This window comes from Scaptodrosophila lebanonensis, unplaced genomic scaffold (genome assembly GCF_003285725.1).
Source record: "Scaptodrosophila lebanonensis strain 11010-0011.00,11010-0021.00 unplaced genomic scaffold, SlebRS2 tig00000001-arrow-pilon, whole genome shotgun sequence".
NCBI lineage: Eukaryota > Metazoa > Arthropoda > Insecta > Diptera > Drosophilidae > Scaptodrosophila > Scaptodrosophila lebanonensis.
In genome coordinates, this window is record NW_022060529.1 from 22,293,740 (window position 1) to 22,321,467 (window position 27,728).

General features: G+C 36.8%; 5 protein-coding genes across 11 annotated transcripts; 2 read left to right on the forward strand and 3 right to left on the reverse strand.

Annotated features, from left to right (window-relative positions):
* Positions 1-125: 125 nt before the first annotated feature.
* LOC115632564 (chitinase-3-like protein 1) lies at positions 126-2,011 on the reverse strand. The gene is made up of 4 exons (XM_030529785.1): positions 1,760-2,011; positions 1,519-1,689; positions 1,179-1,449; positions 126-1,116 (listed from the first exon to the last, which is right to left on the reverse strand). Exons 1-4 carry the CDS (start codon positions 1,821-1,823, stop codon positions 207-209), a joined length of 1,416 nt encoding a protein of 471 aa, XP_030385645.1. The 5' UTR covers positions 1,824-2,011; the 3' UTR covers positions 126-206.
* A 1,142-nt stretch (positions 2,012-3,153) lies between these two features.
* Positions 3,154-3,670, forward strand: LOC115634109 (protein Diedel-like). The gene has a single exon (XM_030531668.1). It carries the CDS (start codon positions 3,172-3,174, stop codon positions 3,580-3,582), a length of 411 nt encoding a protein of 136 aa, XP_030387528.1. The 5' UTR covers positions 3,154-3,171; the 3' UTR covers positions 3,583-3,670.
* An 8,872-nt stretch (positions 3,671-12,542) lies between these two features.
* Positions 12,543-14,290, forward strand: LOC115626651. 2 transcript variants are annotated; one of them, XM_030522059.1, is made up of 9 exons: positions 12,543-12,663; positions 12,747-12,833; positions 12,901-13,010; positions 13,071-13,165; positions 13,219-13,347; positions 13,413-13,561; positions 13,616-13,760; positions 13,822-14,072; positions 14,127-14,290. In XM_030522059.1, exons 1-9 carry the CDS (start codon positions 12,622-12,624, stop codon positions 14,262-14,264), a joined length of 1,146 nt encoding a protein of 381 aa, XP_030377919.1. In that variant the 5' UTR covers positions 12,543-12,621; the 3' UTR covers positions 14,265-14,290. The 2 variants fall into 2 exon arrangements, with proteins under 2 accessions (XP_030377919.1, XP_030377928.1); XM_030522068.1 differs by having other exon boundaries at positions 13,685-13,760.
* LOC115626663 (copper chaperone for superoxide dismutase) lies at positions 14,068-15,282 on the reverse strand. Its single transcript, XM_030522083.1, has 3 exons — positions 15,212-15,282; positions 14,513-15,156; positions 14,068-14,459 (listed from the first exon to the last, which is right to left on the reverse strand). The coding sequence occupies exons 1-3, from the start codon at positions 15,224-15,226 to the stop codon at positions 14,324-14,326; spliced, it is 795 nt and encodes a 264-aa protein (XP_030377943.1). The 5' UTR covers positions 15,227-15,282; the 3' UTR covers positions 14,068-14,323.
* A 270-nt stretch (positions 15,283-15,552) lies between these two features.
* On the reverse strand, positions 15,553-26,710 carry LOC115627764. Of its 6 annotated transcripts, none has more exons than XM_030523583.1 (3): positions 26,569-26,710; positions 26,414-26,513; positions 15,553-16,221 (listed from the first exon to the last, which is right to left on the reverse strand). In XM_030523583.1, the coding sequence occupies exons 1-3, from the start codon at positions 26,638-26,640 to the stop codon at positions 15,782-15,784; spliced, it is 612 nt and encodes a 203-aa protein (XP_030379443.1). In that variant the 5' UTR covers positions 26,641-26,710; the 3' UTR covers positions 15,553-15,781. The 6 variants fall into 6 exon arrangements, with proteins under 6 accessions (XP_030379443.1, XP_030379451.1, XP_030379418.1 ...); XM_030523591.1 differs by lacking the exons at positions 26,414-26,513; positions 26,569-26,710 and adding exons at positions 25,857-25,947; positions 26,026-26,079; XM_030523558.1 differs by lacking the exons at positions 26,414-26,513; positions 26,569-26,710 and adding exons at positions 25,129-25,303; positions 25,361-25,489.
* Positions 26,711-27,728: the final 1,018 nt, after the last annotated feature.

Below are 27,728 nucleotides of genomic sequence, written 5' to 3' on the forward strand. Positions count from 1 at the left end.
TTCTTTTTTGAAGTCGGTTAAAAAACTAACAGAATTCAAACAATAAACAAATTTATGCCTTTATATTAAGACATATCGTATTAAGAAATGTGACTTCCTAAAATACTGAAAACAAAAGTAGCCAGTGTGTGTAAAGATCTGTGCACCTAATTGATATATTTATTAATCTCTAAATTGTGTGTTCATGTATTAATACTTGAGTGCAGCTATTTAGCAATTTTCAGGTTCAGAGGTAGGTCGCGAAAGTTGTATACCCTCTCCCCGGGCTTCCAGGTCACGAAGTTCTGCGGGCAGTATACCGAACTAGCAGCGCTGCATTGACCAAGATCTGCATCAAAATACTCTCCATTGATGCATTCGTAGTCAAAGCGCTGACCATCGCGACACTCATGATAGTATTCGCAGAACCATGGATGACGAAAGAAACCATCTTGGGGACACATACCAAAACCCTCCGTCGTGGGGGCCTGTGTTGTTAAGAGCTTGGCATCCCCAATGCCAGCATTGACGATACGTAACAGAGAAAAGCGCTCGCCACAATTACCCCGAAAGTCATCCGTATCGATGGACCAGACCATGGCCCCTCCCAAATTTAAGGACTTGAGAAGCCTCAACTTCTCGTTTATGCTGCGACCATCTTCATAGCTCAGCCACTGACTGTGCTTGATGGCATAGGGCACATGAGCTTCCTCATCATATTTCTTAGTCCATTTAGACGCACGCATGCAGAACTCATTGTATCCCATAAAACCGCGCTGTAATGTTGATACGCCCGGATAGCCGGGTCCCCTGCTGGGAGCACCCACGCTCGTATTGCTCAGCTGCTTCAGGGTGTATGTTTGGGCGAAGAAGGGTATGCCGAGCAAGAGTTTGGCGGGTTTTCCACCCTGCTTCACCCATTGGCGTACGGCACGCTCGACGCTGCTGGCATTGCCAGCACCGTACAGTGGAGCATTGTGGGCCACGTGCTTACCAAATGGACGATCAAAGTCATAGGTAATTAGGTTAACCAGATCTGCGTGCTTTACAATGTTGGGAATGTCATAAGCGGCGAGTGTAGCTTCATCGGTCCGTGCAGCCACTGCTACTGAAAGCTGGAACTTGTGCTCGTGTAGACTGTAGAATTGGGAACGGTTGATAGATATTCGTCAGATGAACCTAGGTATTTAAAAACTTACATGATCTTTAGTTCCTCCAGCAAGACTACGAAGTTATTGCGATCCTCTGGACGACCTCCGCGCTGCGTGGGGAATTCCCAGTCCAAGTCAAGTCCATCGAAGTGCCAGGAGTACAAGAACTCTATGACTGAGGAAAAGAAACGATCACGCTTACGCATGTCGGCTGCCATATTCGACATCAACTTCGAATCCACGGTCCAGCCGCCAACGGATGCAAATACTTTGAGCTTACTCGCTGAGTGCCTCAAATTGATAACTTGATTTATGAGTTCTGAAAGCAGGGAATTTGTAATTTACGCTTAGCCTTACATAAATGCGAGTATGTATGCTTAATGCTTGCCTATTTTCTTGTCCAGATGCTCATCAACCATCTTAATGGCTCCCGTCTCACTAATGCCAAAGTGGCTATAACCCAAATGCGTGCAAAGACGTACGTCTATGTGCCAAGCCTGAAAACTGGCGACATTCTTGCGATAGAATGCGGTGGTGTTCCAATAGCAAAATATATTGTCTGTAACAGGTAATAGTAATCATCATTGTCCTGTACGGCTTAAAAATTATCTTAAATATTTAATATCTACAATCTTTTCCATGAGCACAGAACATCGATGTCATCAACAGGAGAATAGCTTGTATTATCTTCATGATTCGTCCTGTTGTTTTCTCAATTACACACAACTAATTAACTCGAATCGAAAATGTGAACTTAGGAATTTTGCGGATATTTGTTATCCTTGAATAAATATCTAAAGGCCGCGTGTGTTCCTTTCTTAATTCTTAACACTTTTGTTTTTAGTGTAAATTTTAGCTTGATGAGTTTCTGTGTATGTGTTCTGATTATTCTGTGAATAACTGGCAAGTGTTTATGAGAAATGTATTCCAAGGGTAATTTGATCAAAGTTTTTAAGAATAGGTGTACCATTTGACTGCCATTATGTAACAAAATCACGATCTTCATTCCAGGCTATATTTTTTAATAAATAATTATACCTATCAGATAAACACTATTTATTTTTATACATTTTAGATGCATTATTTTAAATGTTATCCAATTCAATGTTTCCCACATACTTGGAAAGAACATTTTTCCCTCAAACGCATGTCCAGGGATGGTCTTGTTTGTACAAGTGCTTGGAAGATTTTTGATTGAATGATCTGTTTTATATATAACTATACCCTTTGTCGTCATCACTATAATTGCTTATAGAATACAATTACTATATTCTATTAAGAAAGTAAAACTCTCATGAACAAAATCCACAAACATTTCTTTTCGTGGGCCTCGGAAGATCTGGATATCAAGTTGGGTTATTCTAGCTCTACGACACGACTCTGATGTAAATTATGCTGTTGAAACTGTAGATAAACATATGTCTCCATTCATTAATGTATGTTATTATATAGTTTGTATTTAATTAAATTTATTTTTTTTATAAAAATTAGTTTTAAAAATATTTTTTTTTAAATTTACTACTTGTTGGAGCTGGTACAGGGTATTTAAGACTTGAGCCCGCTCGACTCTACCATTCCTTTCTTGTATTTTTTATAGCTCTTTACCAATCCAATTTCCAATATCTTCCCTATGCTAAAAAAACACTCATTTTACTTTCTTGGACTTAGGAATCTCTATATACCAGGTTCGGTGTAATGGTGACTGTTAATATTCACCCCAATAGTGGCCAGAAGTTCAACGTTGATAAGAAACGTTAGTCTAAATGTGTGACTAATTAAAATATGGTGATAACCAATCAGCTATGTCAGCTATTTACTATTTACGTTCCCAACCTAAGTCACAAACTTTTAACATTTAAATGTTTATTGAAATAGGTTCGTTGAACCGTTTGGAAATCAGGAAATGTGAAATGTGATTTAAATAAGTGATCATTTTGCATTTCTCTATAAGTTGTAATGCTGATAAGCCATCAATATAAATAGGGCAGGTATCTGTGAACCAGATCATTCAATCAAACACCTTCAAAGTACTTTTACAAACATGAAGTGGCTTGAAACGATCGTGGGGATCCTACTCCTGGGCTGGCTACCAGCACATGTCCTCGCCGAATGCTGCCACAGCACCACGCTTGTATTTACGAAGACCAGCTCGGAGGACAGTTGTAAAAGCCTTGGAGGGCACATGCCATGGTCTGGCTCTACGTCCGTCGGAGAAACCCTTTCAAAACAAATGGGAAACATTATAAACAACGCATGTGAGGCCAAGGTATGTGGCAATGGCCAACCTGTCGTAGGAACCTATTGCGGCTACGGATCCTGCAATGCATTCGGCTGTAACTGCGATTTTGGTTGCATTGCCGGCGACGCTGCTGCTAACTTCAAGTCCATACTTGGCGAGAAAGTAGAAAAAGTTCGTCCTAAGACTATTTTCAACAACATCGCAAGCGGCTAATAGGGTTGTTTATACGAGTATGTAAACAAAATTAAGAGTCATATGTACATTTTGTTGACCCTAATAAAAGTTGTCAATACAAGGTAAATTTGGACTGTGTGTTTGATTTTGTTCGTAATTCTCTGAAATTTTATTTTCGATCGTGTGCTTCAAACGCTAAGTTCCTTTTAAATACGTATGTTCGGTTTTTGTGAGGATATCACAATCACTCTTGTACATTTGGCATAGAATCTGAAGAATGGTAAACGAGTTTATTCAAATAATGCTAAGAGGAATCATAGGAATTGTGTCTGTGTGATTCTATACGTGTATGTATAATCGGCCACAGGCGTGTCTATGTGTATGTATGAGCATGCCTGCAGTACACAGTTGCCCCGAAGCAGCAACAACAACTACAAAGATTACATTTATGGCTATAATCTTGTAAATCGACTATCATTATGAAATTTGACACACACACACTTAATCACTAACTGGATGTAGTTACCAAATTTGTATTCGAAATTCCGAGAATTGCAGGAGAGGCGAATATTAGGAGGGTACTCAAATAATGCATATTGGAATATATTTTGGTGTCCCTAGGTCTTATAGTCTCTGAGATAAAGGTAGGTGATTATACGAACGGCGTTGCGCGAAAACGAAGGAGTGGGGGGAAAATAAAAATAATACTAACTTGCACAGTGTACTATACACATATAAAACATATTTGTACAAAATTTTGGTGTCTCTATCCATGCATATGTTTAATATTTAATATTTAATTTAGATAAATAATTAATTTAATTCTTTTTTTTTTGGGGGGGGGGGGGTGGGTACAGGGTATTTAAGAGTTGAGCCCGCTCGAGTCTAGCATTCCTTTCTTGTTCTTATCTCCTTCGTGTGCGTGTCAGCCGGAGTTTAATTGTTATAATGTAATACATATAGTATGTATGTACATACTTTCCAATTTTAGTATTGAGCTTTTGCTATTGCTCGACAATTATCCCATGCCATCTCTTATTCTAGCATGCCGTTGAATCCACATTGAATGCCCTGATCTGCAGCACGGCCCATCCTCATCCCTCGGTCATGAGAGCTTTTATTTTAGTCTTGGTTTTTGCATTTAATGGCCATTAAAATTTAATGCTGATTCGGATAGCTAATTTTGAACCTGAAATTACTTTAGTGCATAATGAATAAAATGAACAAAAATTTCAATCAACGTAGATTGTTCACACAGTCCAAATTTATCTTGTATTGACGACTTTTATTAGGGTCAACAAAATGTACATATGACTCTTAATTTTGTTTACATACTCGTATAAACAACCCCATTAGCCGCTTGCGATGCTGTTGAAAATAGTCTTAGGACGAACTTTTTCTACTTTCTCGCCATGTATGGACTTGAAGTTAGCAGCAGCGTCGCCGGCAATGCAACCAAAATCGCAGTTACAGCCGAATGCATTGCAGGATCCGTAGCCGCAATAGGTTCCTACGACAGGTTGGCCATTGCCACATACCTTGGCCTCACATGCGTTGTTTATAATGTTTCCCATTTGTTTTGAAAGGGTTTCTCCGACGGACGTAGAGCCAGACCATGGCGTGTGCCCTCCAAGGCTTTTACAACTGTCCTCCGAGCTGGTCTTCGTAAATACAAGCGTGGTGCTGTGGCAGCATTCGGCGAGGACATGTGCTGGTAGCCAGCCCAGGAGTAGGATCCCCACGATCGTTTCAAGCCACTTCATGTTTGTAAAAGTACTTTGAAGGTGTTTGATTGAATGATCTGGTTCACAGATACCTGCCCTATTTATATTGATGGCTTATCAGCATTACAATTTGTAGAGAAATGCAAAATAAAATTATCACTTTTTCAAATCATTTCCTGATTTCCAAACGGTTCAACGAACCTATTTCAATAAGCATGTAAATGTTTCATGTTTGTGACTTAGGTTGGGAAAGTAAATAGTAAATAGCTGACTAAGCTGACCATGGGTTATCACCTTATTATAATTAGTCACATATTTACACTACTTGTAGCATTCAAAAAGTTATACATTTCTTATTAATTTTGCACTGCTGGAACCTTTTAAAAATAAAGGAACTAACGTGAAACCTAAACAATAAAAAAATGCATACCAAAAAATGTACAGTTATATTAAATGAGGAAAACAGAAAACAATTGTTTTACAGGGTTATTTAGCGTCCTCTGAATTCATATAATTTGACCAAATAACATTGACAAATCATACATCTTCTGACCATAAGAAATGCACACATCGGCTTGTAAACAATACATAAATACATTAATCGTTCATTTACAAACAAAACGAGCTCAAAAGTTATGTTTCTCAGCGTTAAAGTGGTGTGACCTTCAAAACATGATGAAACAAATATTTATTTACGTCAATATAGTATACAGATATAACCAAGGAATATAAAAGGACAAAGTTATCATTAATTTCACAATTTCTATTTTAGAACTACAAAATATACGTGTATGTCCTTTTGATACAACAACCGTGGTATTAGAAAATAGTATTTTCAATTTTAACAACAATTAGAACCCCGCCTATATTTGTTCCATTTTTTAGCACTACAATAACGGCTTTGATAAGTCCACGTGGTAATATTGTGACCCACTTTTCTGTGTTCCAAATAATATTCTTAAACCAATAAGTTCCCTTCGGTATAGGACAAACATCACCATCATTAAATTCGAAGTTAGTGTTGACGCCCGTTATAAGGGTTCCATTAAAAAATTGAGGATAGTACTCTTTGTAGTTCATACAAATACCATCTGGCGATATTTGCATGGCCATCTGTTTATAAATACCGTTTCCAGTTGGGCTGCAATATAACTCCATCTTGATCAAATAATTTTCATTATCAAGATCTTCCAGAAAGGTGAGTGTTCCGTTAATGCCACGTTGTCGTCCAATCAACTTAAAGCTGCTTAGTACTTTAGACTCTGCTTCACCAAGTACCTCCTGCACATCAACATTTGTGACTTGATAGCTCTGCTTGAGGGCCTATAATGTTATGATAGACCTTAACTTAAAATAGTCCAATATAAAGTACTGAGACATTTACTGTTGCGACCGTTGATATTCCGACCAAAATAACAAGCTTAACCAGGTTATTCATTATCACTTCTGTGCAATGTAAAAGTATATTTTCAATTGTTCGAATATTAATTGGGGTATATTTATATATGCGGTAATTCTGTTGCATGCAGACAGCACATTATTTTATATCACAGGGAAGAGTTCAGCGCAAGCCGTGTTCTCAATTAATATATCTCCGCCTTCCCAATATATCGGTTATGTAAGCATAATGATATGTTCCCTATTTATTCATTTGCAGTTTAAATATATAGTCTGTCAGAATGGTAAAGCACCAGCCAACAATTCGTCGCAAGTCGTTACTAAAGTAGCAAGTAAAGGACCAAACACAGTCTTCTTTTAGAAATGTTGTCCCTAGGCTATTACTTGAGTTACCGCTACCCTTCCACTACCCAAATAAACTACATGTGAGCTAAAGGTTTATTGGTTTTTTCGTTTCAGTACATGTATTTACTCGTACGTCGTGATTCTGCACCTTATAAATACGTATAATGTACCTTTACAATTTTTTTAAGTGTCCATATAGAACTCTAAAATTTCGCTGTACAGTTCTCTTCATAAAAATCTTCTTTTAAAAAAAACTATTTTCCGCACTCTTAAAAAGCGTATTAGCAGAAATGGCGTAATAAAGGTAACAAGTTCTCATTTATCGTCCTTTTCAAACTTTTTCCAATCCAACATACATATATTCTCATCTTGATACATAACATTTATTATTAATAAATAAGCAGCCAACACAGCAATAAAATTTAAATTATTAAGTCAATAGGGGACACGTGTTTATTTGCCTTGCAGCCCCGAATCGCATAATCATTATTTTCTATGGATAATTCACAGTTGGGTTGCGCAGCTTCATAATATAAAGAACACTGAAACTCTGAAACCAGACTGTACTCGCATTAACTATCATTACGGACCGTTCAGACTACTATATCATACAGCTGTCATAGAATCGTATTATACATAAAGACACCAAATATAACATTTTATTGCCATACTCGTACATAAAAATGAAACATAGATGGTCTAAGGGTTTGCTGGGTATTAGCTAATTTTATGTGTATATAACTTTGTATAACTGAAAATACATACATAGATAGGGAGAAACTTATATTAAAATTATACTAGCACTAATTACAGTTCCTGGTTCTTAACAATAAACACAGCGGCAAAGCCGCCAACATTCGTTCCTTGTTTAAATATGGTATAAACTACCTTGTAAGAATCCGGCGGTATTCCTGGCATCCACACGTCTGACTTGAGTATAAAATTTTTTATCCAATATTTTCCTTTTGGTATTGGGCAAGTGTGTTTAAAAACTTTTGGAAAATTGGTTTGTTCCAATGAGGGCTCTATATATTTCACAAAAAATGTCTGGTAGGCATCACATATTTTAGCTTGCGAAACCTCATAGATAATTTTTTGCCATTGACCAGGCTTCTTTTGAAATATTTCAACAGAAAGGCTAAATTGTTCGTTGTCGAAGTCCACATGTAATATAAAGGATCCATTAAATGCACGATTCCGTCCAATTGTCCTAATTCGACTGAAATCAATCAAGGTTTGGGCCTCGCCTCCAAAGGATTGAAAAGACTCCTGGCTCACAACATAGAAGCTTCTGCACTAAAAGAGAAAGCTTAAAAGTTCGTCTCAAATATGACTAAGTAATATACTTTATATTTACAGCAACAAAGCTTGAAATGTTACACACTAAAAACAAAAAGCTGAAATTATGCAACATTCTCTATTGGTTGGACTTTAGTTACGTTTATGATCTACTTTTTGACATAAGAGTCGAGCTTTTATATTTAGAAGCTGGTAGATTTTTCATGTAAAATGACAATTAATTTTGACAGTGCTATTAATTATATTCCCCTTTAATTGATTTCACATTATAATTACACATGCACGTACATACATACATATCAAACAAATAGTAATAATAGAGTGTTAGCCGCTAATAATATACATAGTCAATATGTAATTTTACATTTATCAAAAACTTTGATCTTACGGTGCTATATTTTTAATTTCGAGTGAATTAATATAAGGTGAACTCCCAATTAAATAAATGTTGTCCAATAAGGATCCCAGTGCACAGCTGCTCGACTTTATCTACGTACATATACTTGCAGAACTATCTCAGTGAACAGATGTTAAAATAAGCAAAGAAGTCGCTTTTTTTACTATCTTCAAATGTATATACATACTTGTATGTATAGTTATGTGTCATTTAGGTAATACGCACGATGGTATGTTTGTTGTGTATACATTTTAGACGAAATGTACAATTAAAAAATGAATGTTTTTCAGTTTAAGCTATCTAAATTTTTGGCTAATTTTTTTGTTATCAAATTATTTGCACTATACAAAAAATACATGAAAAATATGGAAAAATGAAATTCAAGGTAATGCAAATTTGAAATTTCCAATGCAATAAAATGTAAACAAGAAAGGAATGCTAAAGTCGAGCAGGCTCAACTCTTAAATACCCTGTACCACCCCACAAAAAAATAAATTAATTTAATTTAATTATTTAATTAATTTAATTAAATTTATTTAGCTCTTATACTTTCTGAGATCCTTGCGTTCATACAGACAGACAGACAGACGGGCAGACGGACATGGCTATATCGACTCGGCTTGTCATGCTGATCGAGAATATATATACTTTGTGGGGTCTGCCACGCCTCCTTCTGTGTGTTACATGTACACTCGCTAATATACCCTTGTACCCTTTGGGTACAGGGTATAAAAAACTTGCAAAAAAATAAGATTTGTGATCGTGGAACTAATATAAAGATGATCCCGTACGACATCGAGAGTGTAAAATTTAACAATTTGAAATTATGTTTTCTTACACAAATGATAAATTTTTATATACATACGTGTACATACTTTAAAATTATTGAAATCTAGATAAATAATACCGGCGGCGAAAAAATAAAGAGGCGTGCAAACGAAGAGAAAAATATGTAATTTTTTTAAAGAGTGCTGCTCTCAGTTTGTAAATCAATTTATAGTATCCGGGACAGTTATCAAAAGAAAGTTATGGCAGATAAAGAAATCTTAAATTATTTAGTTTCGACAGTTCAGAACTGAAACTGCATTTTCTGAACTGTTAAACCAAAACTATTTTTAAGAGATAATAATGCACAACATTCTAAAACTAGTCGCATTAATATATATTGCGGGCAGCTGCCCGCTTTGCACCCCCCTCGCTACGGCCATGCCTTCAAAGACCATAGCGGTCAATTTGACGGTATAAGGGATTTAGTCAGAATACTCATTAAATTATTGCGTATTTTGCTTTAAATTGATATAAAAAACAGTACCAATTTATTTTGTATTAAATTAAACAATTTTGGTTGAAATGAATATTATTTTGCTTTAAATTTATGTAAAAAACAGTACCAATTTTTTTTTTTATTCAAAATAAACTACTTTATTAGTTATTATTTATTTGACATTGCCATCTCTCATTGTTGGTTAGTACACTGTTCACTTATTTCAAACCTATTTTAATGCTTAGCTTTTTTCGCTTACTCTACACTTACACGTAGATCGCATCCAAGTTGAAGGATAATTTATTCCTGTTACCTTTCGGAGCAGAAACAAAATCAAATATATTGTAAAAACCCGAATGTGCAATCTTCGAGTTCCAGCTCTTTCTCCATTACCTATGCTCATGTTTGAGTGCAGAGTACTCAAAATAATAACATTTTTCCTGATTTTAATGGATAGACGATCTCTGTTTTCATTATAAACGTTTCATATCAAGTAGAACGAATAGATATACTTGTACAAATCGGCGGTACTTCTCGTCTTGCTAGTCTTTTCGACCATTAGGTTTTTAGCCAAATTTAGAGACGTGAAAAAGTTGTTAGTGGTAAAATCCTATATGTCCTAGCTTAACGTTCACCGCGCGCTGTTCGCCCACCGCTAATTGATCTACAAGATACCCCGCGTCCTCTGTGCGAGTTTACATTATTGTTATTTGTAGCAGGGGAATCTACTTCGGAGTCTTCAGATGATGAAGTGACCTGTTCCGGTTGAAATTCTGCATCACGGGTTTCAAATAGATTGTCTGATAAATTATCACCAATTTCATCACTTGACACATCTTGTTGTACGTCCCGCGACAGTTCTTGTTCTATTTCAGAAGTTTTGAGACGACATTTTTATAGCAAATCACGATTTTTCACAACAACACCTTCCTTAGAACTCTAAATAAATAAAAACAGGAGCCCCCGCATTAGTTTGCAAACAACTTTGTTTAGTACTTATCACTGCTCTCATATGCGGTCAATTTGATTAGTAGGTATTTGTAATGGAATCTTATTTACTACACATAATTTAATAGTCTTTTATATACTTGTAGATTTAGGATAACATTATCAAATTAGGAAAAGTCATAAAATATGAAAAGAACCAAAAACATTGTTCGTCAAATATTTAAGAATTAAATCGCCGAACCGTCAAATTGACCGCCGTGGTATTTCTAGTGTTGAAAAAATTGCTTAAAAAAATGTATTTAATATAATTAATTAATTAAATTAAATATAAAATATTCAACACATACATAAGTGTTAATGTACAATTTCAATAGAATAAATTTACATCAGAATCGTGCCTCTGCGTGTTTATATGCGTGTATGTGTGCAGTACAAAGTTGAACCAAAGCAGCAACAACAGCTGCGGGAAGAGCTTCGGCAGATTTATATTGGAGGCTATAACATTCTTCATAATTCACCTATTATGAAACTTGGCATATAGACACATAATTACTAACGGGATGTAGTTACCAAATTTTAGTTTGAAATTCCTAAAATTACGGGAGTAATGGAAAAAACACGAATTGCAGTGTAGTGTGTGTGTGGGGGGGGGGGGGGGGGGGGGGTGGGGGTATATAAAAAAAATAACACAAGCTCGTCCTTTCTCGGACTTAGGAGAATCTAGATACCAAATTTGGTTATTCTAGCTCGTAGACTTACTGAGATCCTTGTGTTCATACAGACGGGCAGAAGGACTGACAGACGGACATGGCTATATCGACTTGTCTTGTCATCCTGATCAATAATATACATAAATATATACTTTGTGTGTGTTACATACATTCGCATAAAACTAGTATACCCTTTAAAAATGTTAATGGAAGAAAATTCGAATAAACGAAGAACATATTGTCGTTTCTATTATTTTTCCCATCACTGACAACATCTTGCCGTTTTTTAAGATGTACGTCGGCATAGTACTAATATTTGTATTATACTGTGAGATAATGGACGTACAAACTTTTGTTTACTGCTCAGTGCTCACATTCTGTTCATGAGTAAGTGCTGGTCACTTACTCACGAAAGTCAGTGCGCAAAGCTCACATTCTGTTTATGACCACTTTCTTCAGTGCTCCTTTTAAAAACATTTCGCATTTCACAATTTGCTCAGGAGTTGCTTTTGGGCAATATAGATTTAGATTTTTGAAAGCGTTAATGCTACCCGATGCATAAAAAAATGTCTACTCGCCATGTGGCAGCTCTAAGTATTCCTGATTTGTTTCAGACTAGATTTTGTCCATCAGCTGATCCATACCACTAACCATACAACATGTTGCATGGTTTGAGTCCATACAAAACCAGCAATGTGACCAGTTGTACAAAACACGGGCTCTCAAATTGTTAAATCAAATCAGCTAATGCGCTCATTTTAAAAATGATTTTTTTTTAGGTTGATAAACAAAATCAAATCTTGAACAGGAATGCCATTATTGTTATATGCCTTGATTTTATATTATATATATAATATATTACAACATAGACTTACTGATTCCATAGCAAATGGCAACCCTGCTTAGATGATTTATATGTATGTGTTCATTATGTGTGCTTAAGCAATATCATTGTAAATAGTTTTGGCGGGCATTGTCATCGCCAACCGAATAATGGATTTTGTTGGCAGCAGAAGTTTTATCTTCATTTGCAAAGTAATTATATTGATGATTTGAGATTTGCCTACACCTGCAAACAATAAAGTATGCAATATTCTAACTAATAAATATAATTGAAGGCAATAGAAAATCAATGCGACATCCAATACGGAGAAAATTGCAAAGATTTCCAGGAGTTACTCAAATCATTGACTCCTAAGGAAAAGGTGCTTATGCTTTAATTGCATATTTCAATGATTATCCTATTAAGCTGCCCCTGGATTTTTTGGTTAGCTTCTAGCATCGAAATACTTTTGCCAGCTGCCTTGGAAGATTGGAACGCTACGGGTCCTTCGCCAATTTCAAGACTTGAGACTGTTAACCGCCACGGAATACATCCTAAGGTACATTTGGTCGAGAACTGAGCATGGTTTAACACTTCAATTTTAAATGGTTTCATTCAGCATTCAGAATAATGTGCAGGTGCAACTTGTTCTTAATGAGTTTCTCGAAGCTGAGTACGAGCTCCTGGAAAACATTTTTATATCGGCGGCATATGGTAAGTCTTTTGAAACCAGTTTTAAAATGGGTTTAAAATATATTTTTACATAGACTCGTTTAATGCCATTATACTTAATGCCGCATTGGAAGACTTGTTTTATCATCTCTTTAACGATCTGGCATCCAATCCAAAAATAAGTAGTTTGGCTTACTTAGCTCCGTTATGCAAGTCACTACCAGGTAATGTACCACTTATGAAGTAAATTAGGAATGCATATTTGATAGTAAATCAATTATGATTACAGCCAATGTGTTAACGAAAGTTATGCATACGCACATACACATTCTATTGAATCTACACGCCAGTGATATAAACCAAGCATTTATCCATTTTAGCGACTGGATTAACAAAGGGGTTGATGAACTCGTATTTATTAAGGTGTTGTGTGAAAAGGTAGTACACTTTATGAAACCTCTTTCAGCTGCTTAATATATAAGATATTTATAGCTCTTCTTGAATAGTCAGGAAGATGTGCTTAACTATTTATTTAAATTGTCTACCTTGGAACATTTTAAGGAGTGGAAGTTTTACGTAATATTGATTCAATCAATAGCGAGCACGAGTAACGCTGATACAACGATGTTTCTGAAACGTATGATTATAGCCTTATACAAGTATGCACATATGACATACATAATTTTGTTTATCTATAGAATATCTCAAGTCTCGATTACTGAAAATCGGAGGAGCGCCGTGTAAGCTGTCCATGTTACATCTCTTATTAACTGCTCGCGCTGCTACTGCTAGAACGATGAGTGTAAAACATAATTTAGATGCCTACGCTAGTTGGTACAAAGAAAACATCTGTGAGATGAACTACATGATGGATGTAGAACGGTTCCAAAACGTCTTAAATTTGTTACAAGAATGCATAACGTACGAAAAGGAGCAGCAGTATCTTGAAGTAGTAATCCACAAATTTATTATAAGAAAATGAAAATAAATTTTAATCTTACAGATACATGCAGCAATGGCCATCTCACCACCACCACTTTGTGGAAAATTAGTGCAAGCGTATAGAAGTAAGTGCAAGGCTCACTTGATCCAGTTGAAGGGGTGCTTAAAACGTAAAGCATCCATCGAAATGGTAGATTAAACAAAAGCAAAAATAACAAATTTATACCTATACATATTTACAAATTAAATAAGGATGATTCAAAGCTTTTGTGAACGTTCCTTTCCTGCCAAAGGTTTATTTCTTTCATCCCAAAGCGTAACGCCGTCACATGCACAGATCCGTTTGAAGTTCTGCAGTATACCAGCAGAACGCGCTATTATGCCACAGGCAATTCTGTAAATACAAGTCTGAAGTTAGATACAGCCGTGACTATTACTCTAACGCACCTTTCTCCCGAGTTCCCATCGATTAGACTTTGCGAGTTGTTACCACTTCCCAAATCGTCAGCTTCAGCCGTGATCGCAACTGCTCGACCAATAATATCCCACACCTCCAGCAATGGATCTATAAAACGGAATGTTGCACGACCATCCGGATCCGCACGAATGTTTCCCAAATCTCCTGCATGCCGCTGCGTGGCCTGTGGACTGCCATGGGGAGATTGTCTAGGATTGTAGTGTCCGCCGATTGATGCGCAGCCCTGCGATACATCTCCACTTTCGTGTATATGTAAACCATGAAGTCCCGGTTTCAGACCATCCACCACTCCATCAACTACTAAACCGCCTCCATCCTGCGCTGTTATAGACGTAAAACGTACAACACCCTGTACGGGAGTTCGGTCCACAACGCTACCGGTGGTATTTATGAGTGCAACTGCCGATTGTCCACCGAAGCCAGATAGCACTGCCTTTCGGCCGGTGCTCTCAATCGTGTCCTGTATCACTGACCAAGGCGTGTTAGTCTCTACTATCACCCGGCCCTGTTTGGTGTCTATTTCTATTTGACCCTCCTCACCCAATCTGCTCGTTAAGACACGTTTTATCTCATTAGCGCATTTTTCGTTGCGCATTTGAACTGCAAATTCAATCTACGTTTGAAATTAGTTCACACTCTACTAAACAATTCATCATTATTGTGATTACCTTTATTGTGCTCATGCTTACTTAGAGGCGTAGATTGTAAAAATAATAGCAAATAAACAAACACAGACGGCGTTGTGAAAAACAATAGAATGGCAACTCCATAGACAAGTGGCAGCGTTGGCCACTTTAATCGGCGAAATATCGATAGTCGCGATATTTATTTAATTTTAAATATTTACGGCCTATGAGAAAATGTACACTCTACAATTTTTATTATTAAGATCATTAAATTTAACCAGCCTTATTGCACGTATTTTAATCTGGGGTTTAAAAACGATCAAGAGGTAGCACGAATACAAAATAGTGACTCATCTAAGGTCATCGTATTAAAATTTAAATGCTTTTTTCCACTTACATATGTATGTATACTATTTTATTGCAGCCTAAATTATAAATATGTACAATTATCGAAAATATTAATTTCTAGCTAAATCGATATGCTAAAATCACATATTTTTCATCTTTCCTCTTCTTCGTTTTGTGGCCCGCACAAACGCCAATTTGTGCGTCCCTGAGTGGCACAAGACAACTTCCACCTCCTCAAACGGGGGTACTTTCTCCAGTCAGCCCTCAAACTTCCGTGTTAGAGGCCGTCTGTGACAAGGTCATTATCACTGATGATGAAGTGGTCGTCTGTGCAGCGCGCGAGGTTGACGGCTCCAGCGAAACTACCGTGCATTGGGGCGGAACAGAGCTGGGCGTTATTGATGGAGGCTGCGCATTCGGATCAACTTCGACATAGGGCGGCGCTGGTAAGGCAGCAACGCTAATGGCCACACCATCGGTGCTACTGGGTAGTGCAGGTGCTACTACTGCAGCTGGCGCTGGTGTTGGCGAGGTCAGATTACACATGCGCATGACTTCATCATAGCTGGGGAGTTCCTTATCATCCTTTTCTAGCTGCTCGCGTATGCGTGCCGCTTCTTCGCTGTTCGGTTCAATAAAGTATATATCTCCATACCGATTGTTTGCTCGGTCATCAGAACCCGTATATACATTGCCTTGGCGATCTGCAAATAAATAAAGACAAACTTTTAGCTTAATTTGCAAACACATTTGGCCAATCAGTTACCGCGCAACCGTCGACGTTGGCTCTGGCGACGCAGCATCGACGAATGGTGCATGCGCATTGCCAGCTATTGATAAATACAATTGTTATAAATCTCAATAACTATAGTATATGATTAATACCCATACATATATACATGAACTTATTATAAAAACAGCAAACACAAAGCCCACAGTTATTGCCAAATTTCCTGACAAACTCATTTTGCGACTTAGCTTGGAACTGAAAAATCTACATCCAATATACAAAACTACGCACAGCACTAATAAAACCAAATAATTCTTTAATATAATTCATGTATCAGAATCGTAATCTTTCGATAAGATACGCCAAGCGTTGTTTACTTCATGATATGCACACGTTACCACTCGGATGGCGGGTGCTGCTCTGCCCACACACTTGTGATTGCCGCCGGCGCCTTACTCGAGCTGGAAAAATTTTGGCCAATGTCCGACTTTCGATACGCACATAAAAGCAAACGACTGGCAATATGCAGAAAAAGAATATTGAAATAGCTAGAAAGATGGCCAAATTAATGCCAAATTCCTTAATCCAACTCATAGCGCGGGCTATAACTACGGGAGCACATCTTCGTTCAGCCAACGAACATTTAATACTAATCAAACTTTCGTATCAGATGATGAGCGACACGGGGCGCTTTAGTCGCAGATTTTAGTGTAGTTGGACTTTTTAAAGTTCTCAGTTTTTCATGTATTTCGATTCTCATATTGTTATTGATATGTGATAAGATTATAATTCATCGCTCGGCAATGTCGAAGGTAGTCACAAGATTATTACACTATAAGAAAAAATGTAGCGCCAGTTTCATAATATTTCAATATATATTTTCATTTAAAAAATGTAAAATGTGCACATATTAAAACAACCAACCACTTAACACTCTAACTAAAATAACTACGGATCCTATGGATATTATATACACTGGCATGTGCAGTTCTACGTTGAAACCAATCGAAGTAGACCAGAACTAGACACAGGTTCTATACGCGAAATTAATATATCCGACCGAACCTGGAATACTCTTACTCTATTTTATATGTATACATAATTACATAGAAGCCAACCATACAAAAAATACATATACTTATGTCTGCAAAGGAATGATGTATACGTACGGTTACCAAAATGTTGACGGGTATATGGACGCAACTGAATATCTTGTGCACGCCTATTACTCCGCTGTGGTGGACGACCGCAACATTTTGTCAATATAAACCACAGTGAGAACTTAAAGAAGATTATTTAAATGAAAAGTTGATGTCAAACTCTACGGATCCAATCTTTACCTGCAACGCCATGTAAATAATGGGTAAAACCAAAAATATAATGGCAATACAGGCTATATATACAACAAATAGATTCATATTTAACTGAACTGCTCAAGAAATCCACAGGTACTTAATGAAATACGGAAGCAAACATATTATACGCCCCGTGAAGGCGCATAAAATACTGAATTCCAATTAGAAAACCGACCAATCTTATCAACAAACTCTTTTAGTTATAGACGAGCTCTTATGTCTTATGAGTTCAGCTGATTGCCGCCTAATAAAAATATACGAAAATAAACGAATAGCCGATAAAATGACTTTAGGAGCCACTTGCCTAGGTGTAAACCACCAGAGTCAAGCACCTCCTTATCGAAGACAAAAAAGCCAAAGTACGTGTACCATATATAATATGTATGTATGTATGTATGTATGTATGTATGTCAGTTATAAACCGATCAAAAACTACGCAGCTTGCGATTAGACAAAACATCTGCGATCGTTTACATTTCGACCAATATTTGACATGGAGTTTCGCAATTTGTGTGCTGACTCGACTGTTACTCTGGAGTCGTAAACCTACCCCTTTCCTGTCGCACACACCGAGCATCTCGGCGACCCAAGCGACGGCTACTCGGCTCCGTTCTTTGTTTTCCACAAATCTCAATGTATGCCCAAACGCAGAGACGCAGAAAACAACACAAAATGACGCACGAGAAAAAGACGAAGAACATGGCCGATAAATACACAATGATGCTATTTGTCGTGTCGTCCATTTTTACATTATACGAGTATGCACATATGTATGTATGTATGTCGAGTATGTATATTTATTCCACAGCCTCACATCACTTGTACCGGCGAATCGGTATAATTGCTAGCAGCAATCGCGGCCACGCTCGTTTTTATCCGTTATTAAATGCCAACTTTCAGACAAATGCGACTCTTCGTTCCACATTAAAACCGTTAGCTAACTAACTGTTGATATTTCATGTTGCGCTACTCAGGGTGCGACACGACTGTCCTATCAGCGACCGCTTGGGAGCTCGTTTCTGGGTGGCAGAGGCAGCGGCAGCGGCAGGTGTGAGTGGCATCGTCGCGTCGTACATATTTCGCCGCGAATGACATGTTGCGATAATGATAAGCTGGGCCGAGTGCGATAAGATAACGGGCCATGTGACGAAATCAAGTTATCATTGAGGTGGATGTAAGTGAGAGAATGTGTGGGTTTATGTGCGAAATGAACGAAAATCCAGACACGCGCATGTGATTTCAAGATGCGTCCATACGAAAAGGTCAGACTAGTCTATTCTTAAAAACAATATTTATTATTAATAAGTATTTGTTAGTTATTTTTCTACCAAATCTACAATATGTAAGATACAATTTGGCACTCAGGAGTGGTGAATCTGTTTAAAGTTTCCGCAGCTGATCCATTAATTTATCAAAACAGACGAGAATGGAAAGCTAGAGTCGGGCAGGTACAACTTTTAAATACTCCAACAAAAACAAAATATATCAATGATTTTCTAATTAACTTTTTTTTCAAATTAATAAATCAATTATGTAGTTTTCATGTGAACATACACTGGTCGGCACAATTATTTTGACGAGAAGAAAATCATACATTTTTGTCAATAACTGGTTATTGGTTTAAGATATCAAAGGAAACTTTTTTTCTCAATTCCATATTGGTATTACAAACTTAAAAATAATTCAAAGGATATATTTTTATAAGAACTTTTAAAATTATAAATCAAGGTAATTTTCATGGGTTGGCATAAGTATTTTGACAATGGATATTAACAAAAAAAACAAAGCTTAATACTAAACAAAACATAAGAAATTGATGGTAGATTAATAAAATGTATACCCGCCTTTGGCTTCGATAACTTTTTGAAGACGTCTTGGAACTGAGTCCACTAAATTTTGAAGGACCTCTAATGGTATCTCTTTCCAAAGAGAAGTGACCTCGGAAATAGTTTCTTCTTCGGTTTTATGCAAAGACGCATTTCTTTTACGTTTTACAAGAGACCACACATTCTCAATAACGTTTAAGTCCGGACTTTGTGGTGGCCAATCCAGAGTAGTAACACCAACATCGCTTAAAAATGCTCTTATCATTTTGCTTTTGTGGCATGGGGCGTTATCCTGTTGCAGGATAAATGATTCTCCAATCAGCCTGTCACCGGAAGGGAATGCGTTTTCGTTAAGGGTACTCAAATATTGTTGCTGGTTCATTGAGCCGGTTATGGGAACGAAATCACCTAACCCATTGTACGCAATGCATCCCCAGAACATGACTGAGCCTCCGCCATGGCTCACTTTTTGACATACGGGGATATTTTTTTGTCTTTGAAACTGTGGGAGCCTTACAAAAATCTTTGTTTTTGATGAATTATATTCAAAGGAGCTTTCATCTGTCCATAGAACGCTTCTCCAAAACTCTTTTGGCTTATGCAGATGCTCCTTTGCAAAAGCCAATCTTTTGAGCTTGTTCACCTTTGATATGTAAGGTATGTCCTTCGCTTTGTATGTCTTAAAATCTTCTTCTTTTAGGCGTCGCCGAACAGTACGCTCACTGATTGGAGTCTTGGTCGACTTATTCCATTGATCTGCAGCAGCTTGCGGCTTTAAATGAATATTTTTTTTAAATTCCCGCAATAGGACTCGATCTTCAATGGGTGTTGTTTTGCGGTTAGCACCTGATCTAGGCAAGTTTTTGACGTCATTGTGGGTCTTATATTTGTTAATTTGATAGTGGACTGTTTGCCGCGACAAATTATATTCATTTGCAATGTCTTTTGGTGCTACGCCGGCATTAAACTTCGCCACTATTGAGGCTCTAACAACATAACTTAATTCTGTCTTTTTTACCATTGTATCGATTACTTTTGAATCAAATTTTAATGAAAATAATGTAAAAAGGTCAACAAAAATTGTTACACCAAAGTTATTTTAGTATCACTTGATAAAACGTACGCGAAAACGGCGACAAGGTTTGGTCAAAATACTTATGCCGTGCCTGAATCCGCAGTCAACTCACATTGTCATTTGTAGAAAAAAGGTGTGAAGAGTAATAGACAAAATATTTTGCCTACATATTGTTGTTGCTATGAACTCAATATCCCGTATGAAAATTGTACCGTTATTCCTTGAAACTAAAAGCAACCAGCACCGATAGTCGTGAGTACAGTTCGTCAAAATAATTGTGCCGACCAGTGTATATGTGAGGGTGTCGAGTAAAGAAATCACAAACTTGTCCTTTTTTGGAACTAGGAGGTTGTATGTTAAATACGTACATACATACTACATACATAAATATGTACATACATTCCAAATATAAACCAGTATACCTTTTGGGGTTCAGGGTATAGAAATTGTTAGAGTATCTGCCACTTGGCTACATATGTATGTAGGTATACTACTCCTAGTCCTCTCTTTACACGACCTCCATCTCGCTGAAAACCTCGTTCTTATACGATAGAAAAACTTTAAAAAGGATTCGCATATGCTAGCAGCTGTGAAAGACCATTCCAGTTAATAAGAGAGTTGGAAAAAATACTTTTAGCTTATAAGGTGTGCTACAAAAATCGGTTAAAAGCCAATTAATGTTTAGCACGAAACCGGCTTATAATTAGAATATGTACATATATGCCAATGCCACTTGCCAACTGATTTAACATTTTTTATGCTTAAAAATATTTTCCTTTTTAATAAGATTAACCTGTTAATGAAAGATATGCAACATTTGGAATAGCTTATTGTTAATTTTGAAAATATTTGGATCTTAAAAGACCAGAAATTTTAACAAGAAAAAAATTTGTTGCGCATTTGTCGAAATCTACAGTTGTGCTCAAAATAATAGTAGTGATATTTTTCACAACGTTCTACCGTTCGTATTTTTGTGTTTCCTTTCAATTTTAATCCTTTCTTTCTACCATGTGATCTACAACAAGAGCACAATAAAATGACGCGTTAATTTAGCTTTTTGTGCACTTGTTGTTGTTGTTATTTGCATTTTCCACAGCTAATCCCTATTCTACGCGCTCAAAATAATAGTAGTGCTTGCACAAACATTCCAAAAATATTAAGTGTGTCGCTCCTTAAGCTCACGAAAAGTTGCTAATAGTAAGTTCAATTATTTTTTAATAGTTTAGTTTCCAATCCACATTTTAGTTTGTTTTTTTTTCTGATATGGGTAGAGCCAAGCACTGCACTCCTGAACGACGTGCACTCATTCAAAAATTGATATCTGAGGGAAAAACTTACAATGAAGTCCAAAATATAGTAGGTTGTTCTCCTACAACGGTGTGTAATGCTATAAAATTTATCCCAGGCCCTGAAGCACGTGGAAGACCTCGCGCTATACTTTAGGCAGAACCCATTTGCGAGCTCTACCGATATAAGAGATGAATTAAATCTCCATACTAGTACACAAATAATACGGAGATGCCTACTGCAAAATAATTTGGCAGCTCGGAGTCCAAGGAAAGTGCCCCTTCTCACAAAAAACGAATTAAATTTGCACAAGACCACATTGATTGGCCAGTGCAGTAATGGAGAAACATTTTATGGTCAGATGAATCGAAAATCACGCCTTATGGTGGAATTGGGTCTCGTCAGTATGTTAGGCGGCCACCAAACACTGAATGCACCATCGATTCACAACGAAAACCGTTAAATACGGAGGAGCTCGTATTATGATCTGGGCCAGTTTTTCATATTACGGCGCGGGGCTTATATATTGGATCCGGAATGCCATGGATCGCCACCTTTATGTGCATATAATGCAGAATATTATGCTGCCATATGCCAGTGATGAAATGCCACTAATTTGGGTATTCCAGCAGGATAATGATCCGAAGCACACAACCCCATATTTTGTAAAGAGTCCATGTCTCGCTTAAAACCATTTCGCTTAACACGAGGTTTTCTCGGAACGTTACCCCCGTGTTAAGCTAGGGCTAGGTGTACGTACATAATTGTCAACTAACAAATGCGATTCTTTAGATGAATATTTCTATAACAATTTAATGATGAAGATTAAAAACAATTTAATGGAATAACCTACGAAAGAAGAACAACAAAAAGTGTGCGTGAATCACTTGAAATTATGCACCGATCCAAAACATTAAATCTGTTTTTCGGCCCTTATAGCTGAGGATATCAAAATAATGAGTGTTTGCTTATCAAAGAAGAAGCATGATTTGAGCTAATACTTGTATTCTTAACCCCTTGGCACCCTTTTTTCCAGCAATATACCCCAAAATTAATATAAAGAACTATTCAGTTCAGTTGAGATGTGGCGTAAATTACCAGAGGCAAAAAATTATATTGATAGTTGAAATTATAACTGGACAGCTAATTATATGGCCAAATTAGAGTAATAGTACATAATAAATAGATATATACACAAACAATTTTCCAGAATCTAATGTGTGAAAAAATAAGCAAACCATACGAAACGAAACTAGCGGGGAACTAGTTAACACAATTGTTAATTAATTCGGAGCAATTTATAAACACGCACCTAAAACAATACAAAGCATGAAATAGCTTTTTGTAACAAAGACAAAGTCAAATTATGCGTTTAATAAGCTTGGTTCTTCAATTAGCTGCTGGTAAGCATAAAAACAATTACTAGGCGAAACCGGAAAAACGTTTCCCATATGAATCTTTCCAACTGTGTTTCAATGCCATAGAAGGCTATAGCTTGGACAGAACCCCTTTTATAAATCTGCACGTTGCGATTAACTCGGGAAACTACAAAATGTGTGACTCACCTGCTGAACTTTGGACATTTGCATTAGCCGTCGGTCGACGAAAGCAACAGCGAGTTTTAACACATACTAACGATCTCCAATTATAATGACGGCATGAATTATAGCATAACTAAAGAATTTAACTTAAGAAAAGAGTTGTGAGGAACAAGGCGAAAAAATGCAGAGACTTACGCGCAACAGAATATAAACGATCAATATTATTAAAAGCAGCAGTATAAAAGCTAACTGGTATAGCATTTTGTATTAATTTTTTGTAACCGTTTTAATGGCTACATGGTGACCATCTAATTGTTTACAGTTAAAGCTATGCACCACAACTGAATGGATATTTTATTACAATGAAAGGTTTCAGTCTTGCTACTTGTACATGAAATTGAATATGTATCGCACATTTTTATCTTTTATCAATTATTGGCATACACCAAGAAAATCCATGAATTATATTATATATATATATATATATATATACATATATATATATATATATATATATATATATATATATATATATATATATATATATATATATATATATATATATATATATATATATATATATATATATATATATATACATGAGGGTGACTCCGGCTTCCTTTTTTTAAATGAAAACCTCTCACAAATACAAGTATGCAACTACGACCATTAAGACCACAAATTCAGCCCTCAATTGCAAGACTTAACCGACAAAGCCAAAACTAAATGCCCGAACAAATATACTACATCTAGTCCGAGATGCTTCCTTATTATTTAATTTTTTTTTTTACTAATCACCTCTCCAAAAGCGGTGATAAACAAGTATTTTCGAAATTGCTCATTTACTTAAATATTTACACAGCAGGGTTTCGGTCAACCCGTCTGTCCGTCTGTCAGTCTGTCCGTCTGTCCGTATGAACACCTGGATCTCAGAGACTACAAGAGCTAGAGACACAAAATTTTGCACAAAGATGCCTTTTGTGTGTACGCTTCGCATTTTTTTTTTTTTTTTTTATTTTCCCCCCCCCCTCACTTTTTCCGTTCGTATAATCGCCTATATCTCGGAGACTATAACCCCTACGGACACCAAATTTTAGTCCCAGATGCCTTATGTGAATACGCAGAAAATGTGTATTTTGAACTTTCCCTCCCTCCCCCCTCTCCTCAGCAAATCTTAACTCCCGTAATTCTTGGAATTTCGAACTTGGCAAATACCTCCATTTAGTTATTATAAGTCCAAATGCCAAGTTTCATCATGATAGGAAGTTATAGCCGTATATGTACATAAGACCAAGTAGTGCCCGCAGCTATTGTTGTTGTTACTGATTTGCTCAGGCACACGAGACATACAAGTACACAGACACACAGAAATTCACACATACACGCATAATTATTCGACACATATGTACAGAGTATTTCAAAGTCGGGACACCCGACTTTAGCTTTTTTACTTGTTTTTATATTATTCGAGAGATAAAGTCAATTCTAACAAAACCTGACTTATATATCCGTTACCCCTTCTGTTCATAAACACTATGACATCAGATTTCTAATAATTTAGTAGACCTAGTGAAATCGAAGCATTGAACACCCTAATGTAAACATGTAGATATGAGTTCAATGTGGCTACACGCTGAACGATAAGAAAATATCTTATCGTTTAGAATTCAGGAAGCCCGCCACTTTAGCATTTTGTGATGGATGAGCCTCATAAGGCAATGTTCTTGAAGTGGAATTCGGTCTCGCATACAGGCAAGAGGGAGCAGTGACTTCGCGTGTATCGACTCTCCAGCTCACCTGCACGTGTGCCCTGCACAGTTCTGTTTGTATTAGCGGTCGAGGGGTCGATGCGAATTTGTTGCAGCACCCGACGATTTTGTCCCGTCGCAGTTCTCGTATATCCCAGCGCTTGTGTTGGCGAGCTTTGTCGGTCATTACGTACATCCTTGCGCCAAAGACACATGCATAACACCTGAAGTTGGGCACATTTGTCACTTCACAGTCCTTCTCAATTCAAGTCAACACTTACGCGCAACAGTATGGAAACTACAAATACTACCAGAATCCAAAAAAACATCAACGCGGCGTCCATTCCCGACTTGTCTTTTAATAACTAAGTGAAAATTTTTTTCGCACCAGCGATAAAACTCACTTAGCCCGCCGCGATTCGATTTGTACAAGACACTATCGTATAATGACGAATATAGAAAATTGAATGCGCAATCAAAAATAAACCGTACCTTCTTATCACCAAATAAAGTTAGTGATTACTAATCACCTGTTATGTGAGTATATATGTACTATACTTATTTATATTTATGTACTATACTTGTATGTGGGCGCGGCTAGCACATGCGATGAGATTTCGGGTTTGTTATGTTATAAGTAAAAATTTGTTTGCTTTACCTAAAATGAAGGCAAAGAAAGCCAAGCATTATTTAGAGTACATAAAATGTCAATACTTCTATCATAGTTGAACATACTTGTATGTACGTTTATCATTTGACTTTCACACTTATACGCACCTGGCAATCCATAAGGAATGCCTAACCGGCCCTGCTCCAAATCAATGGCGTAGTCATCGACAACATTGTATTGAAAACTCTTATAGCACAGCTGGGATTGATGAAATATAAAGTTAAGTTAAGTTCTTCAGATGCCAGCAGCTGGCTCGAACGCGATTTCAAAACTTACAAGAAAAATTAAGAGGACTAGCAGAAATATGTAGAATATATCACTCGTATACATTTTACAGCTGAGCAAAAACAGCTTCAATTTTGTTTGAATGAAAATCAAAAAGTGACAAGAAACTGTGCAGAGCGCTGAAAAATATAGCAACAGTTTTTCTTCTGCGTCTTTTTGCATTTGTTTTCAGCCAATTTGGATTATAGCTCCCATAGGGGCCCCATATCTGGTTAACATTCTCTACTAGCACTACCTTTATCTTATCACCAGAGCTTTTTGCAGCAGCAGCAGCAACAGCTAAAGCTGAAGCTTTCGTTCATATTCATAATTACGAGTGTTTTGGGTGTTTAACACATTTTGGATTGGTACTTTTTGTGGAGTTCGAAGGGCTGCTTACCATCAATGGCCAGCCTCAGCATCATTTCATGGCGCAGCAGTCGGCCATAGACACGCACTTGCCATTCTTCCACTTTCAATTTGATGAACAGATAGCATTCCTTTAAGCACACTGTCGATCAAATTGTTGTCAAAGGCGACGAAATTGCTGCTTACCCGCACAATCAATGTGATTACAACAATTATAAAAAGCCCGCAGAACCAGAATTCCGGGTACATTGGAAGCATTCACATTTGCCCTCTACAAGAAATGCGCACAAATTTCGGTCTGCATTCAACAACTATTCAATTTTTAGGTAATATTTTTAAAATGTTACATTTGATTTACAAATTTGTGCTACTTTGCATCACATACAAGTACATAGATGTTTAACTAGGTGCTTTCAGCTTACCCGAGTTGTTGGTGCTTTTCCAAGAGCAGCGACTCCAAGATTCCAAAGAAACCAAAAAGGTCTGGAATCCAATATATTTCTTTAGCTCTTTGCCACTTAGAGTTTGCTTTAAGCTAATAAACTCACCCGAAAAATTATATAAAAAATAAGCCCAAGAAAGACTATATAGTACCATTCCAGGAGCGACATTTTATCAATGTCCAGCAACATTAAATTTTACTGATCCTACTTGTAATACCTAAACAGCAATACGTGCGACACGTTAAACGAACAGCAGTTCGCCAATGATAGGCATGGAGAGCTTTAAACTATTTTTAGATGAGCTATTACATGAGTTGAACATTTCCCATGGGCGTACGCACGTTTGGGAAGTGGGGAGCAATATCCGAATGTTTGCCAAAAACTTGATATAATAATAAAAACTGTACAAATTAAAGAACCTTAGCATACTTATTAAAGAATTTAAAAGTGTTTGATGAGTTGTACCCTTCAACAAAAGGTTTTATTAATCTTTTATGTATTGATATTTTCTTTTTCTATCAACTTTCCCCGCTATTAAGAATAACCCAAAAATGTATAAAGATAGATTCAGGCTGGCTTTTGCTTGGAAAAAAATTAAAAATCATAATAATTACTATTTATGTACTACTTGTATTTTGCAAACAGAGGCTCTAATTAAGAATGGAGCCACTAAATTATGAGAACTAAGAGCCTGGCTACGCCACTGCTGTTTACTTATTTGAGCATGCGATACGGAAATTTAGATAAGCGCGTTTGCATAACGAGATTAAGAGCACAGTGTGATGTTATTAAACTTTACTGTTCGTCTGGGCAAGAACACTAGGCTAGTATTGAGTATGTATTTGCTTACCACTAGCATCTGTCGAATTTTCACCGTGACGTCTATAATGAATTCGTTGTTCT

Bases quoted from the DNA above. Each gene is read 5' to 3' on its own strand.
- LOC115634109 (XM_030531668.1), top strand. From the start codon at position 3,172: ATGAAGTGGCTTGAAACGATCGTGGGGATCCTACTCCTGGGCTGGCTA.
- LOC115627764 (XM_030523558.1), bottom strand. From the start codon at position 25,423: ATGGACGCCGCGTTGATGTTTTTTTGGATTCTGGTAGTATTTGTAGTT. The intron at 25,304-25,360 runs GTAAGTGTTGAC...GCCCAACTTCAG, and splicing joins TAGTTTCCATACTGTTGCGC to GTGTTATGCATGTGTCTTTG. The intron at 16,222-25,128 runs GTGAGCTGGAGA...ATTTATTTGCAG, and splicing joins TGTGCAGGGCACACGTGCAG to ATCGCCAAGGCAATGTATAT.
- LOC115626663 (XM_030522083.1), bottom strand. The intron at 14,460-14,512 runs GTGCGTTAGAGT...TTGTATTTACAG, and splicing joins GATGGGAACTCGGGAGAAAG to AATTGCCTGTGGCATAATAG.
- LOC115632564 (XM_030529785.1), bottom strand. From the start codon at position 1,823: ATGAAGATAATACAAGCTATTCTCCTGTTGATGACATCGATGTTCTGT. The intron at 1,690-1,759 runs GTAGATATTAAA...TACCTGTTACAG, and splicing joins CTGTGCTCATGGAAAAGATT to ACAATATATTTTGCTATTGG. The intron at 1,450-1,518 runs GCAAGCATTAAG...CCCTGCTTTCAG, and splicing joins GCATCTGGACAAGAAAATAG to AACTCATAAATCAAGTTATC.
- LOC115626651 (XM_030522059.1), top strand. From the start codon at position 12,622: ATGGATTTTGTTGGCAGCAGAAGTTTTATCTTCATTTGCAAA. The intron at 13,011-13,070 runs GTACATTTGGTC...GGTTTCATTCAG, and splicing joins GCCACGGAATACATCCTAAG to CATTCAGAATAATGTGCAGG. The intron at 13,166-13,218 runs GTAAGTCTTTTG...ATTTTTACATAG, and splicing joins TTTTATATCGGCGGCATATG to ACTCGTTTAATGCCATTATA.